A 14,829-nucleotide genomic window follows, 5' to 3' on the forward strand; every position below is an offset into this window, starting at 1 on the left:
ATGCACAGCATGGGGAAAAGTCAAGGCCACAGTGTGGGAAAGGTCAGTCTCACATGCTGGATCTCACCTTAAGCCAAAGATTGACATCAGAGACACATGGGAGAAGGGGCTACTCCACGTATTCCTTTGGGGCAATGCAGTAATAGATGGACTGATGGTATAGAAGTAGAACATATTCTAGAGGCCAGCTGTATCTACGAGGTAACCCAGAACAGTTCCAACAGGACCACCATGAGACCCAGATCTGTCCTTGACCACTGGGGGCATCTTTAAGGCTCCTGGCTTTGTCAAAGTGCCAGACTGGTTCACGCCATGATCACAGTCACCTGGTTACCTCAAGGCATCCTCAGGACCACAGAACCTGTCTGAGCAGCCGTAAAACAGCACAGCTGTGTGATAGGACACAGAAACTGCAACCTCACTGAGAAGTGGGGTGATTAAGGGAGCCTAGTTTGGGTGGGGGTGGAGCACAGTCAAAGGCAACGTTCCTGGAGAGGCGTTCTGGGCAGTACAGCTGGTGCCGTGAGCAACAGGAAGCAACTTGGGCAGACCACTCCAGCTAACCAACAGGTGCAGCCTGAGCCATCAACGGTCAGAACCTCCAGTGGCAACAAGTCCTTCAAGGGGCCTCTGACCCATGGGCAGGCGTATCTGTGGTATAGCCCGTGTGTGAGCCCCACATTGATGGATGCAGTGACATCTTCAAAGAGTTGACATAACAGCAACTTCATCAAATACAAGACAAGGACAGATTCTTTTTGTCCTAAGTACCTCAAAAATCATCAGATAAAATGGCGGAGGAGTAGTGGGACACAGTGCAAGTCCGTGGGCTCGTGTGGTCTTTCCTTTCAAAGGCGATTTCTTTCTATGTAAAATCCACACCTGTGACATCATGGGAACTGAACTTAAAAAAAAATCTAACCCAGAGAAAATTATCAGCTATAAAGGAAGGATGGAACAGAGCTATGAACCCTTTCCTTAAGAATCCATGTTTCTTCTTAAGAGCGCTAGACTTTCTATGTTAGGTATTTCCATTTTGAAGGTAAGGAAACCACATGGTTAAGGGGCTTTTCTTCGCTATGAGAGAATAGCTAATGAGGTTTGATTTTATTCTCCTTCACTGAAGAAAATCTGTCCAAGTGGAATATAGAGGGTGTTCATTTTAACTGACAATGAACAGTGGTGACACGACAGCACATGGATGCATTTGCTTAAAAAACAAACAAGCAAAAAAACCCCCTAAGATTCTCCTTCCTAAATAAAACGTTCAAAATTAGCTAAATTACACATTACAGGGAACTCAAAAGAATTCCTTTAGGTCCCATGCTATGTAGGAAATAATTTTTATCATGGGTAAAAAGAAAATAAAATACTGGTCTAAGCCAGCCCTTCATATGTCACAGGCAAGTCTTCTTATACAATGACCAGTACAAAACCCAGAACCATGGAGAGCGTTTACTGAGGACTTTTCTCCTCTGCAACGTTTCTCCACTTAGGCCATACTCAGGTCTAAACCGCTGGTTCTCAGAGTGCAGTCCCAGGACCAGTAACATCAATACCATCTGGGAACTTGTTCGATGTGCAAATTATTTGGCCCCACGGAATCAAAAACCCTGGGGGGTGGGACCTGGGAATCTGATGTAAGGAGCCCTCCAGGTGATTCTAATGTGCCCTGAGATGTAGGCACCACTGCTCTCCACATTGCAGTAGCCTGGTCTCAGGTCTGACAAGCCCAGGGTAGGACTCTGAGGCCATGAGATGGGAAGGTTCCAGTGGGTGTGCTTGGGTGGGATTGGTCTGTGACCACCGGATCCTGCTCTGTGTGGCCAAGGTCAGCGCAGTGTCTGCCTTACCGTGCTTCCCTGAATATGGAAACCATCAACACCAAGACAGTTTATTGCTAATGAAGCAAAGTTAGACAGCCTCAGCCTTTTGTTTCTGCCATTCCTAATCCTCCTGTCCTGGGCCATTGGCAGAAGTTGTTCATGCCCCAGAGGAAAATTGGTCTACTTAAACCAGGGTTTCTCAACCTTGGCACTATTGATGTTTTTGTCACGAGGAGCTGTCCTCTGCACGTTCAGTGGCATCCCTGGCCTCTACCCACTGCATTCCAGTAGCAGCTCCCATCCCCGCTCCCCTCCCGCTAAGGCGCGACAATCACAAATGTTTCCAGATGTTGCCAAACGTCTCCCTGGGGCAAAACTCCACGGGGTTGAGAGCTGCTGACTTAAACCAAACCATTTCCTTCAAAATGGTAACAAAGGAGGGATGTGGTGGGAAGAGGAGCTGGCTTCCAGCAGCCCCTGGGAGGACTCACGTTGTAGGAGCGGCCATGCCTCTGTCTCCACTGCACCAGCACTATCTGGGCGATGACCAGGGCGCAGAGGAAGATCAAGATCATCTCCACGTGCATGGACTCATGGTCCCAGTGCATCCTGTACATCCTCCCCTGCTGCAGGCTGGAACCGGCAAAGGAGGTCAGCTGGAAAAGCCCTCAACTCTTGCACATTTAGCTAAACAAGAAAAATAGATGGGACTCATAAGAAGCAATTGGGAATTTCAAAGGTAGGGTTTTTGAAGCTTTGATTACAAAGTTTTCCTAAGTTCTTCTTGGTTCTTCCCTTTCCCCCAGGCTTGGGGAAAGGACAGCTGGGAGGAGGAGTCTGAATTTGTCAGCAAAACCAATTCCTCTCAGCCCTTAGCTTTTCCATGTGCTTTTGGCCTCAGCCTTGTCCTTTCAAGGAAAGTGATGGGGCTGAAAGCTCACTGATGGGCACTGGGAAGACTTGGGTTCCAGCCCTTGATCTGCCACATCATTGCTTTGGGAAAGTCACTTATTTTCCCTGAGCCTCAGTTTCCTCATTTGCAAATCTGAAATAATGATCCCTCTGTACCTTGCAGGATTGTTCTAAAACTGTAAAGCACATATGTTATTTTATTTGGACCTATGTAAGGAACAATAATTACTACTAGGCTGAATCATATGAAATTGCCATTTTTGAAAAACAAAAAAAACAAAACAGCCCAGTCAAATACTGGTAATTTCAAGTAATTTCTAATATTCTCAGGTAAAAGGGTATCCTGCAGATGGTGCCTACGGAGAGAATATCATCTGCAGGGCTATGGAAAACTCCTGGGTTGTATAAATCATTTTCATTATGAGGAGAAAGACGAGGCCTAAGGATTATCTTAGGCACAAACATTCAGAGGATGGCTAAATGCTTCAGTGTTTAATTGGACTCAATTTTATATGATGGTAGGGAAAACCACTAAAATAGTATGTCACCTGGTTTAACTTCCTACAGCAGAAGTGGCCTCCAAGAGAGTTGAGAGCAGAGGTTCTTGATCTGGTCTGTGAGTTGGAAATCACTGGGGAGTTTTTAAAAATCACAGTGCCCAAGGTGGACTCCAAGTCAATGACGTGATCCATCCTGGGTGTTATATGTTGAAGCCCACGACCTCAGAATGTGACTGTGTTTGGAGAAAGGGTCTTTAAAGAGGTAATTAAGATGAATGAGGTCATTAGGATGTGTCCTTATCCTAAATATGACTGGTGTCCTTATAAGAAGAGGAGATGAGGACAGGGAAGACCATGTGAAGACACAGGGAGAAGGTGGCCGCCTGCAAGCCAAGGAGAGAGGCGTCAGAAGAAACCAAAGCCTGCCGACTCCTGGATCTTGGACTTCCAGCCTCCAGCTCTATGAGAAAATAGATTTCTGTTGTTACAACACCCAGTCTCTGGTGCCTTGCTATAGCAGCCTGAGCACACTGATAGAGATTTCCAGGATGGGATCTAGGCATCAGTAATTTTTTAAGTTGCCCGTGTGATTTTAAGGTGCAGCCAAGATTAGGATCCACTGGTCTAGAGGAGAGAGTGGTCCGGGATCAAGATTAGGGAAATGGGGGAAAAGTACAAATCTTGACAATCAATAAATAACTTCATAAATATTGGTTTGCATTATCTTTCACCCCAAGTGGGGCACCATCAGTCACAAAATCTCTTAGATTTCACTTATGCCTGGTCATGATATGCATTCAGTTAGAGCACTGATCAGAAAGCACTCCAGGGTAACATTCTGTGACCTTCTAAAGGCACTTGTTGGGTGCCTGGGTTGGATATTTCCTTTTACTGGCATTTCTACAGAGCTGCCTCATTAAGGGCCGCATCCAAATCCCAGGGGTGCCCCCTGCTGGAGAATGTGCAGAAATGATCCCACAGAGCCTGGTACATATTCCTGCTTGAGTTCAACTTCTCTGAGATGGAATCTGAGAATGTTAGTGCCGGGAGGTAGCACAGATGTACAGAGACCCCTTCATTTATCAAATGAGGAAGCTGAAGTCCGTATCACGTAAGCATCCTGAATAAAATTACGTGGCTATTGGTCTCTAGGTTGGAAGCTGAGCTAAGGAGCCGAGGATGATTTCTATAAACTCTTTAAAAAATTATATTCATTATTCTAAAGAAATGGGAAAGGAAAAAAATAAATAAATAAAAGGGTACAAGCACTTGTAGTTTTTACAGCCCCAAATCCAAAATTACTATTTAATATTCTGTGTAATGATTGGACTTCAACTTAGGCCATGTAGCTAGAAGAGTGAATTTATCATCAGTCTACAATAGGACTTGCATAGATATCAAACAAAATACACTTTATGACATTAATCTATTTTGTGAATATACAGTGAAAATGCATCTCAAGTGGTTAAGCTATGTGGAAGTACTTTGGAAAGTGTAAAATAGTGTACAAATGTAATAGATGTTTTCTATTTTGATTAGGAATACATCCATCATGCATGAGCAGAATGCAAAAAAGGAGGAACATTTCATTTTCATTTTCATTTTATTTGGTGCCCATAGGGGCCAATGGCCCCGCAGTAGGTACCATAACATAGGGGTAACGGACTATAAAGAAAGCCAGATGTGTCTTCTGCCTAAAAGGACAGGGACATATAAGGACATATATTGAGGGAGACACACATTTGTGGGACTGCATGGAGCCCATGGTAGAAAACAGATGAAATCCCTGCGGTTTGGGTCTATACAATCATTGCGCACACATGGCCACGCTAACCCACCTTCTATCTCGGGAAATTTATAAATAAAATGATAGCTTCATTTAATTTCTCATACTGTTAAGAAATCTAAGTTTTAGTATACCAGCTATAAAAAAATACTAATCACTTACTTCCACTCGTCATCCACAGAAAGCTTTGTGTGAGAGATCTGAAAAACATAAAAAGAGCCCTTCTCAAAATTTTCTTCTTCTTTTAGCTTGCATTTGACAGCATGACATAGGAGACCCAAACCATGAAAAACAGTGATGTTTCTTAGTACTGGAATAATTTAGTATGGAAGCTCTAATAAAATATTTGCTTACGGAAGTAAAACACACATACACATACACACCCTAAAAAAAACAGTAATCAGGTCACTATTAATAAATACTTGATCCTGCTCTCTAAGGTCAGAGAACCAGATGAGGCCTCATTCCTGTGGTTTTGTTTGGCAAATGAGTCAAGGTTGTAGGGAGCGGTCTCCCAATAGGCAGTGTCACCCTGGCTTCTGGTATATGATCTGTGAATTGGAGAAGCTCTAAAAAACATCTGTTTTGCCGATGTCTTAAATGATGCCAACGAGCAACTATCATCTCCAAGTTCAAGGTTTTAGAGTCGGAGCTGACCAGCTGTATGTTTGCAGCATTTTGGTATCCTCCTGTTAATTTAACTTCGTTTAAACCCTGACCCCCGGGAAGGGGGGTAATCTGGCCTTGCCTTTGCACACTGAGTGGAAGAGCACAGAGACCACCCTCAGGCAGTGCTCTAGGCTGACCTACAGAGTGTTCCCATGTGCTGCTGTCCCTTGGTCACTGCTAATCCACTACATTGGGTCATTTGAAGCATTTAAGGCCAATCTTTGGAAAGACACCATTGTATAACTTTCATGGAGAGCACAGACAGCTTAATCTCTAGTCCAGTAGCATCAAGAGCTAAAAATCCCCAATGATGGCAAAGAAGAGAAGGCAAATAAGGCATTTATTACATAAATCTGACATGAACGAGTCTTTTCCCTTTGTTTTCTTCAAATGGCAGAAAGAAATCTGACACATAGGAAGAAACAATGACATCCATAGTTCTAGGATGGCTAGGCTAGGCTTTCTCTGACTTGAGGGCAACAGATTCCACAAAACACCCATGCCTTGGTCAGAGGCTGAGGGGTTCCCTTACAAGAGAGATGAAGGCTCCAGGTGACACAGCTCGGCAGAGGCTTGGGCAGTATCTGCAAACACGAGGGCTGGCTGGATGATGCTGGGAGAGGAAGTGGGTAGGACAGCAGGGATGCTGGCAGCGGCTCCAGGGCTCTCTGGCCTCTGGAGATCTCACCATGTGGTCCCCGATATCCAAATGGAGGTCACAGCCCTTGGGCCCACAGGGAACAGCAGTACCCGAGTGCCCTCCTTTGTCTGCTAAGGCCCATTCGGCTGACATCTGCTTTGGGAGAGAACACATTGGATGGGCCAGGCAGCCACCCAGCACCACCCAGCACCAAACACCAAGCTGACTGGGGCCTTGGGTGACCCAGGGCACATCCCTCACCTGTGTTTTTCTCCATTTCCTTCTTAGAGACTAGAGATTGACATAAAAGCTGCTCTTGTCTGTTTCACTGGAATATTGTGAGTATAAAGTAGACTCTAGATGAGAGTTTTGTGAGAAGGTGCTTCATCCAAGGGCCAATGATCTCAGTAAAAGTTGTAACCAAAGACTCTCTGAGTCCTTCTCTTTTTGCTGTTCAGGATCTTTGGGTTCACAGTACTTTTTGTTCAAATAAGCTTAAAACAGGGAACTGGGTTTTTAGTTAAGCTGAGAAGATAAATTCCCTTTGACTTTTACAAGTAATATAGCCCTAGGCATAAATGTGTAACTATCTACCAGATTCCAAGTCTTTTTTTTTTCATTAATTGAAGTATAGTTGATTTACCATATTATATTAGTTTCAGGGGTACAGCATGGTGATCCAGTATTTTACAGATTATATTCCATTAAAAGTTATTACAAGATAATGGCTATACTTCCCTGTGCTATACAATATATCCCTGTTTCTTATCTATTTTATACATAGTAGTTTGTAGCTCTTAATGCCACACCCCTAATTTGTCCTTCCTTCCTCCCTTTCCACTTGGGGAACCACTAGTTTGTTTTCTATGTCTGTTAGTCTGTTTCCCGAGTCATTTTAAATGAAGTGTGATAAATTATCCTACTGAAGACCAGGAAAGCTTAGGGAGTGGAAATTGTAGCTAAAAAGACTTCTGCTAACTATTGGATATAATTAAGAACTTCCTTCGGTCAAGTGATATTGAAACAATATTCTTATTTCCTAGGGTAAAAGCAAACTAGGATGTTGATGGAAAGGATGATGATAGGCTTGGAGACATCTCTTTTCTAGTAATAGTTCCCTAGAGCACAATATTTTTTTCTAGGGTGGAATCTACTTTTAGACAGTTTTTTTTCCTGATATGTTATTATGTAAACCCATCCAGGATCTTAACAGGATTTATTCTGGAAATTGCAATGACACTAAGATTCATCTAAAGGATAAGCATAAGGATAGCCAGGAAAATTCAGAAGAAGAGTAAAGACTGGGGGCTTGGCCTGTCAGCCACTGAAAGCTACAATACAGCCACAGAATTTAACTGAAAGCATTACTGGCCCAAGAACAGGAAGACAGATGAGTGAGCAGAACAGAGTTCAGGAACAGACCCAACTGTATATGATATCAGTCACCTCAAATCAGTGAGAAAGAAATGGATTGTTCAATAAATGGTGCTGAGACCATTAGCTCGTCAGTTGGGAAAAAATGTAAAGCTGGGTCTGTACCCGCCTTCAAAATAAATTCCAGAAGGATCAAATATTTAAATGTAAAAAGGAAAACCTTAAAAGCTCTAGAAGTAAATATGGGTAAACCTTTTAATAATCACGCAGTGAAGAAGGCATTTCTAAGTATGACATGGAGCCCAAAAATTGTAAAGTAAAAAAATCGATGAATTTTGAAGACATAAAAATCAAGTACATTAAAATCGCCAGTATATTTTTTTAATTAATTAATTTATTGGCTGTGTTGGGTCTTTGATGCTGTGGATAGGCTTTCTCTATTTGCAGCAAGTGGGGGCTACTCTTCACTGTGGTGCACTGGCTCCTCATTGTGGTGGCTTCTCTTGTTGCAGAGCATGGGCTCTAGGTGCGTGGGCTTCAGTGGTTGTGGCATGTGGGCTCAGTAGTTGTGGCGAATGGGCTCTAGAGCACAGGCTCAGTAGTTGTGGTGCATGGGCTTAGTTGCTCCAGGGTTTGTGGGATCTTCCTGGACCAGGGGTCGAACCCATGTCCCCTGCATTGGCAGGTGGATTCTTAACCACTGCATCACCTAGGAAGTCCCCAAATCGCCTATATTTGAAAGACAAATTAAACTGGAGGAAGTACAACATATGTGAAGGCAAGAAGTGAATAACCTGAATAGAAAAAGAGCTTTTACAATTTAATGCAAAAGAGACAAAACATTTCCAAAGGGTAAAGAAATTCATAAAAGAGGAAGTACAAATGGCTCATTTATGAAAAGATGTTTTAACTCACTAGTAATAACTTTGGAAAAGGCTTTGTGAAAAAAGACCAATTGTGCTGAGACCCTCGGAAGGGCTGAGGGGTGGAGGGGTCCTAGCACTTCTGGAAGTGTGGGTGCAGCTGGGTTGAAAACAGAAGGCTCAGTTAAGAGTCGGTGTGAGGGACTTCCCTGGTGGCGCAATGGTTAAGAATTCACCTGCCATTGCAGGGGACACAGGCTCGATCCCTGGGCTGGGAAGATCCCACATGCTGAGAAGCAGCTAAGCCCAAGAGCCACAACTACTGAGCTCACATGCCACAACTACTGAAGCCCATGTGCCTAGACCCTGTGCTCTGCAACGAGAAGCCACACACCACAACGAAGAGTAGCCCCCGCTCTCTGCAACTGGAGAAAACCTGTGCCCAGCAACGAAGACCCAACGCAGCCAAAAAAAAAAAAAAGAGTCGGCGTGAGACTCTGTGTCATTCTCCCTTGCCCCCCCACCCCCACCCCCCAGAGGATCCGCTGGGGGCTCGGAGGCCCAGGTCTTGGGAGGGAGGGCAGAGATATTGAAAGCCTGTGTCTGGAGGAGAGATCCCAGCCCGGTCCTCGATCAGGCACCTGCCTGATCGGGCACTGCCCTGCTCTAGAAGGCCCTGTGCATCTCAAATCTGGAAACACAAACACGTTTACATTTTTTTTTTAATCTTTTGCAACTCTTAAGAAAATATTTTGAAAGTTTGGTACTGGTTGAGTAGACACTGACAGAAGAGGGCTGGTGTAGTGGGGAGGCGCTCAGGTGGGTTGGGGAGAATGGTGGGAAAAAAGAGCAGCCCCAGCCCTGGAGAATCAGAAATAAAATTTTTTTTTGTGCACATCCCTCCCCCACCCACCCCCCGCCAGGCCATGCAAAGCTGGTGTCTAAGCAGATGGGCCCCACCTTGTACCTGCACTGCCTCTCTCCCTCCGCTGCAGTGAGGTAGGTTGGAAGTAGCTACGAACTGCCTGGAAATCCTGAGTCTGAGAAGTGAGGAGGTGAGGTGTGCGGTGGGGCCCTTCCTACCACGGGTCCTCGGCGTGTCTGATGGGACCAGTCCTTGTCCCTGGTTTCCGCTCTGAGTGGGCTGACCTGTGTCCCTCCTGGCTCCACCCCTCAAAGAAAAGGCTAATTCTTAACCTCTGGTACCCTTGACTGCATTCGTATTTGGAAACAGAGTCTTTGCAGATGTGTTTAAGTTAGGGATCTTGGGATGGGATCATCCAGCATTTAGATGGGTGGGCTCTAAATCCTTATCAGAGAAAGTCAAGGGGAGATGTGACAGCTGGAGACACACAGGCACAGAGAAGAAACACGGAGGAAGAGGTCACGTGAAGACAGAGGCAGAGACTGGAGATAAGTAGCTACAAGAAGCTAAAGACACCTGAAGTCCCCCAAGGCTGGAAGAAGCAAGGAAGGATTCACCCTAGAGCCTTTGGAGGGACCGTGGCCCAGCCTATAGGCAGGTTTTGGACTTCCAGCCTCCAGAGCTGTGAAAGAGTAAATTTCTATCGGTTTTTTCCCCCCATTTTCAATCAATATTTCTTTATGTTCTGTATTTTTAAAATAATTGTTATCGAAGTATAGTTGATTTACAATGTTTCGGGTGTACAACAAAGTGATTCAGTTGTACATATATATATTTATGTGTATATATATACATACATACATACTCTTTTTTTTTTGATCCTTTTCCCATATAGGCCATTACAGAGTATTGAGTAGAGTTCCCTGTGCTGTACACATTATGAGTTATCTATTTTATATATAGTGTGTACATAGTGTGTGTATGCCAATCCCAATCTCCCAATTTATCCCTCCAGTAAGTTCCTATTGTTGTGGCAGCTCCAGGAAGCACATACATCACGTCCAGCACCAGCAGATCGTGACTACACTCAGGTTTGCAAACAGGGGCTCAAGTGGGAAGGCCGTGTCCTGTAAGCGCTGGGTCAAGCAGGCTGCACAGGTCCTAGGTGGACCTGTAGGCAGGCCTGTCAGAGCAGCTTGGTTTATAATCTTTAGACGTGTGGCGTGTGGGCCTTTATACTCTTGCCCTGGGCCTATCAGATGCAGGCCTGCCGCTTGGCAGGGGTGGCTGGCTGCCAGGCAGCACGTGCAAGACCACAGGACCCTTTGTGAGACCATCCAGGCCAAGAGGAAAGGCTCATAGATGTGCATCATCCTCATTCTCCCCGTGAAAAGGCCCAGGCAGGTGAGCCTCCAGCGCAGCCTGCCTGTCAACAAGCTCTCCCTGCTTGCAGGAGCTTCTGAACCGTGTTTTCTTGTCTCCCCTTAAATATACACAGATGGCCAAAGGTCACCAAGCTCCTGAGACAGGAAAGGGTTCTGCAGCGATGACAAGGATCCCAGGCTTTAAAAATGGAAACAAACAAAAGCTCTTAGAGACGAAAACTCTGAGAACAGAAATTAAAAATTGAATGGGAGAGTTGAAGATAAATTATGAAACTCCCTCAGAGAGAATAACCGAAAACCCCCAAAGGAGGTAGAAAAGAAGAAAGAAAATATAAGACAGTTAGAGAATCTGGCCAGGAAATCTCATCTCCCAAAAAGAGAGTTCCAGAACAGGAGAACAGAGAGAGCTGATGGCAAGAAATTTCACAGAAATTATACAAGAAAATTCCCAAGGATTGAAAGACCCCTGTTTTCAAAGGAAAACACTCACCAGGTGCCCAGCACAATAAATGAAAAAAGAGCCACATCAAATCACACCAGTAGGAAATTTGAAAATTGTGGTTCAGAAGGAAGAGCTTATCCAGAGAGAAAACACAGGTCAAATGCAAAAGATCAAAACTCAGCATGGCACTGACTTCTGTAATATCTCTGCAAGTTACAAGAGAGCAGGACAAAGTGTTCAAACTTCTGAAGGAAAGTTACTTCTACAGACAAACTACCAATCAAGTCTTGAGGCAGAATAAATATATTTATGGGACTTCCCTGGTGGTGCAGCGGTTGGGAGTCTGCCTGCCAATGCAGGGGACATGGGTGTAAGCCCTGGTCAGGGCAGATTCCACATGCTGCGGAGCAACTAAGCCCATGTGCCACAACTACTGAGCCTGCGCTCTAGAGCCTGAGAGCTGCAACTACTGAAGCCTGCACAGCTAGAGCCTATGCTCCGCAACAAGAGAAGCCACCACAACGAGAAGCCCATGCACCACAACAAAGAGTAGCCCCCACTTGCCACAACTAGAGAAAGCCCGTGCACAGCAACAGAGACCCAACGCAGCCAAAAATAAACAAACAAACAAATAAATAAAAAGATATTTATGGAATGCAGTATTTCAAAAACACTCACCTCCCATGTGTCCTGTCTCAGGAGGTTCGACTAAAACAACAGAGTAAATTGAGAAAGAGAAAAACAGGATTTCCAGGAAAGAGGGGTGCAACCAGGAGAGTCCCCTGCAGGTGAAGGGACGCCCCGGGAAGATGGTGGAGAGGCATCCAGGACGGATGTCTGGGCCGCAGACTAGGTGTGCGGCCAGCTAGACTGGACCAGGCACGGGGGGTTTGACCAAGTGCATCGCCAAGAAAAAGATGAAGCCGAGAGATCAGCGGATGTGTTCCAGCATGTTGAGAAGAGCCACACGATTCCGGCAGCAGGTCTGGGGATGAGTGGGTGACTGGTACACAGAAAACTAAGGAAACCAGAACATGAAACTCAAGGGAAAGCAGAGAAGTACAGAGTGCATGTGTAGTGACCCCGCTGAGAGTGACTAGTACTCACTTAGAGCCACTGAGGTAGGCAGTGAATGAAGACTTAGCCAAAATGTGTGATGTACCTAAACTGAGAAGATGGTGGAAAGGAAAGGAGTGGGGGTGGGGTGAGGTGGACAGGCTGATGGGAGAGAGCACAATTCTCATCATGAATAGTAGGGAATCAATCACATAACACCAGTGACTAAAAATCAAGAACTGCTGCATGATTATTATTGAAAATATGGAACATATACCAGAAAAAAATGGCTGAAAGAGTTAAAAATTGCTGCCTCTGTGGAGTGGAAATCAGGAATGGGGAAGGGTGAGTGAAAGTGGGGATGCTTTTTGTTTTAAGTCTCACAGAATTATTTGAGTCTTTAAATTTGGGATGTGCAAAACATTAATAAAAATTAACATGAAAAAGAAAAATTTCCATAACAATGAGGTATAATTTTCACTAAAAAAGAATGACAAGAGGGAAAATAGCCTTCTTAGGCACATCAGCTGTGGGTGTATATTCAGAGAGCTTCTCTGGAGAGAAATTTGTCAAGGCATGTCAAAATTCTAAGTGTTTGTTCTAGTGTAGAATGTTCTAGAAGTATTCTCTCAGGAAATGAAGAGACAAGGAAGGATGACACAGGTGTTCACGCAATTTTATTTATAATACTGAGAAATTGGCAACAACCTATGTGTCAATCTGTGGGGCATCAGTTAATGAGTTACGGTATCTCTCTGCAAAGGAAATACGTGTAGCTCTTTCAAATGATGGTGCAGAACCATCGCTATCGACGCAGAAATATTTCCATGATGTATGGTTAGGAGAAAAAGCATGCTCCTGAAACAGTTGTGTATAATATAAGCCTATTAGTGTAAATGTGTAATTATAGAGAGTAAGGAACAGAGACATCCAGAAGAGGGAGAGATTCAGAACAGTTACCAACACGTAGCCATGAACCACGGGTAGTGGTGGATCTTGGGTTATTTACTTCTTTTTTTATACTTGTGCACACTGAATATATTCTACATAAGCACATGCCACTTAAAAGAAATCAGGCAGTCATGTTTACTCAGCCCCCTCCTCGCCCCTTCTCCTTGTCCATCCGTTGCCAAGCCCTTTGCTTCCTATCCCTGCATCGGCATTCCAATCGACCTCTCCTCTCCTTTTAAGCCAAATCTCACTTTTGAGCTCAGGGTGGTTCTAGCGACGTGCCTCCTACACATCTCCACCTGGATTTCCTTCAGACACATGGACTCAACCTGCCCCAAACTGAACACATTAATTTCCCCCAAACTGCTCCCATTTTGGCATCCCCCACATCCTCCAATAGGCCCACATTCCATCTACCCAATCGCTCAAATCAAAAACCTGGGGCACCATTACTGCCCTCTACTTCCACCCCATCACCCTCCCGTTGACCCCACCTCAAAACACCTCGCAAACCACTTCTTTCCACCTCTGTGGCTTCTATGCCATCCATTTTTTCATTCATTCAACAAATATTTGTTGACCACCTCCTGTGTGCCAGGCAATGGGGTGGGGCTGGCATACAGTGGAGAAGAAGACAGATGAGGTTCTGTTCCTGTGAATGGAGCACTGTGTGCGACAGAAAGCGTGGACAATAAACAAATAAACAAGACAATTACTTAATGGAGTAAATCCTAGGAGAAAATAAGCACAATGTGTGATAAAGCGTAACCGGCGGGGGAGTGGCCCTGACTTTTGATGGGGGGCAGGGAAGGGGCTCTGAGTCAGGAGAGACAGAGATGGAGCCAGGCACCAGGGGGCTCCCCTCCTCCCTGGGCTCTTGCCTTCGGACAGTGAGGTGATCTTATCAAAAGCCCACTGATCACAGCATCATCCCCCCGACTGCCCTTGTTAATGTCCCTCATGAGCTCCCGGGTCCCTTTATGGCCTCACCTCTGTCCACTGTCCCTGCACACCCTCTGCTCCAACCAAGCAGAACCTTCTGTTTCCTGAATGCTTTTCTTGACCCCCAGGCTCCCTGTGGGTTGCCCTGGACCCACTTCCTCCAGGAAGCCCTTCAGGTTCAGCCCCTCCGTTGGCCTGTGAACACTGGTGCCACACCGCACCATCGCTGATGATTGTTTCCGTGTCTGAATCTGCAGGAGGGCAAGGCCAGGCCACCCCCCACCACTGACCCTCGATGGTACGCTGGCGCTCAGTAGATATATGTGAAGACTGCCCCCCTCCTGGTGCCGGTTCTCATCCTCTCTCACCCCAACTGCTACCTTTCCCTTTCAACTCTTCTCTCATTAAAACCCATTTGTTAGGAACATCTTGCTAACAGGAGTGGCAAAACCAGAACAGTGAACTCTAACTATTGATGTCCCTAGGGCACACGTGAGCAGAGGGAAAGGGTGTGCTCAGTGGAGCCCTGTGCTCAGTGGTAAGGAATTCGTCTTACAGGAGGAGGACAAAATTCCTGTGCATAGCAGGGAGAGGAGGGGTGTGAGGCAGAGAGCCGTT

The 14,829-nt window shown here is 45.3% G+C and overlaps 1 protein-coding gene across 1 annotated transcript in view; it reads right to left on the reverse strand.

Annotated features, from left to right (window-relative positions):
• RNF175 (ring finger protein 175) overlaps nucleotides 1-6,486 on the reverse strand; it is a 48,851-nt gene extending 42,365 nt beyond the window's left edge. The window contains exons 1-3 of the mRNA XM_057726960.1: nucleotides 6,226-6,486; nucleotides 5,187-5,224; nucleotides 2,318-2,459 (exon numbers count right to left, since the gene is read on the reverse strand). Coding sequence (XP_057582943.1) covers nucleotides 2,318-2,459; nucleotides 5,187-5,224; nucleotides 6,226-6,486 — 441 coding nt within the window. The remainder of the gene's footprint in view (nucleotides 1-2,317; nucleotides 2,460-5,186; nucleotides 5,225-6,225) is intronic.
• Nucleotides 6,487-14,829: the final 8,343 nt, after the last annotated feature.

Source organism: Hippopotamus amphibius, chromosome 3 (genome assembly GCF_030028045.1).
Source record: "Hippopotamus amphibius kiboko isolate mHipAmp2 chromosome 3, mHipAmp2.hap2, whole genome shotgun sequence".
Classification (NCBI taxonomy): domain Eukaryota; kingdom Metazoa; phylum Chordata; class Mammalia; order Artiodactyla; family Hippopotamidae; genus Hippopotamus; species Hippopotamus amphibius.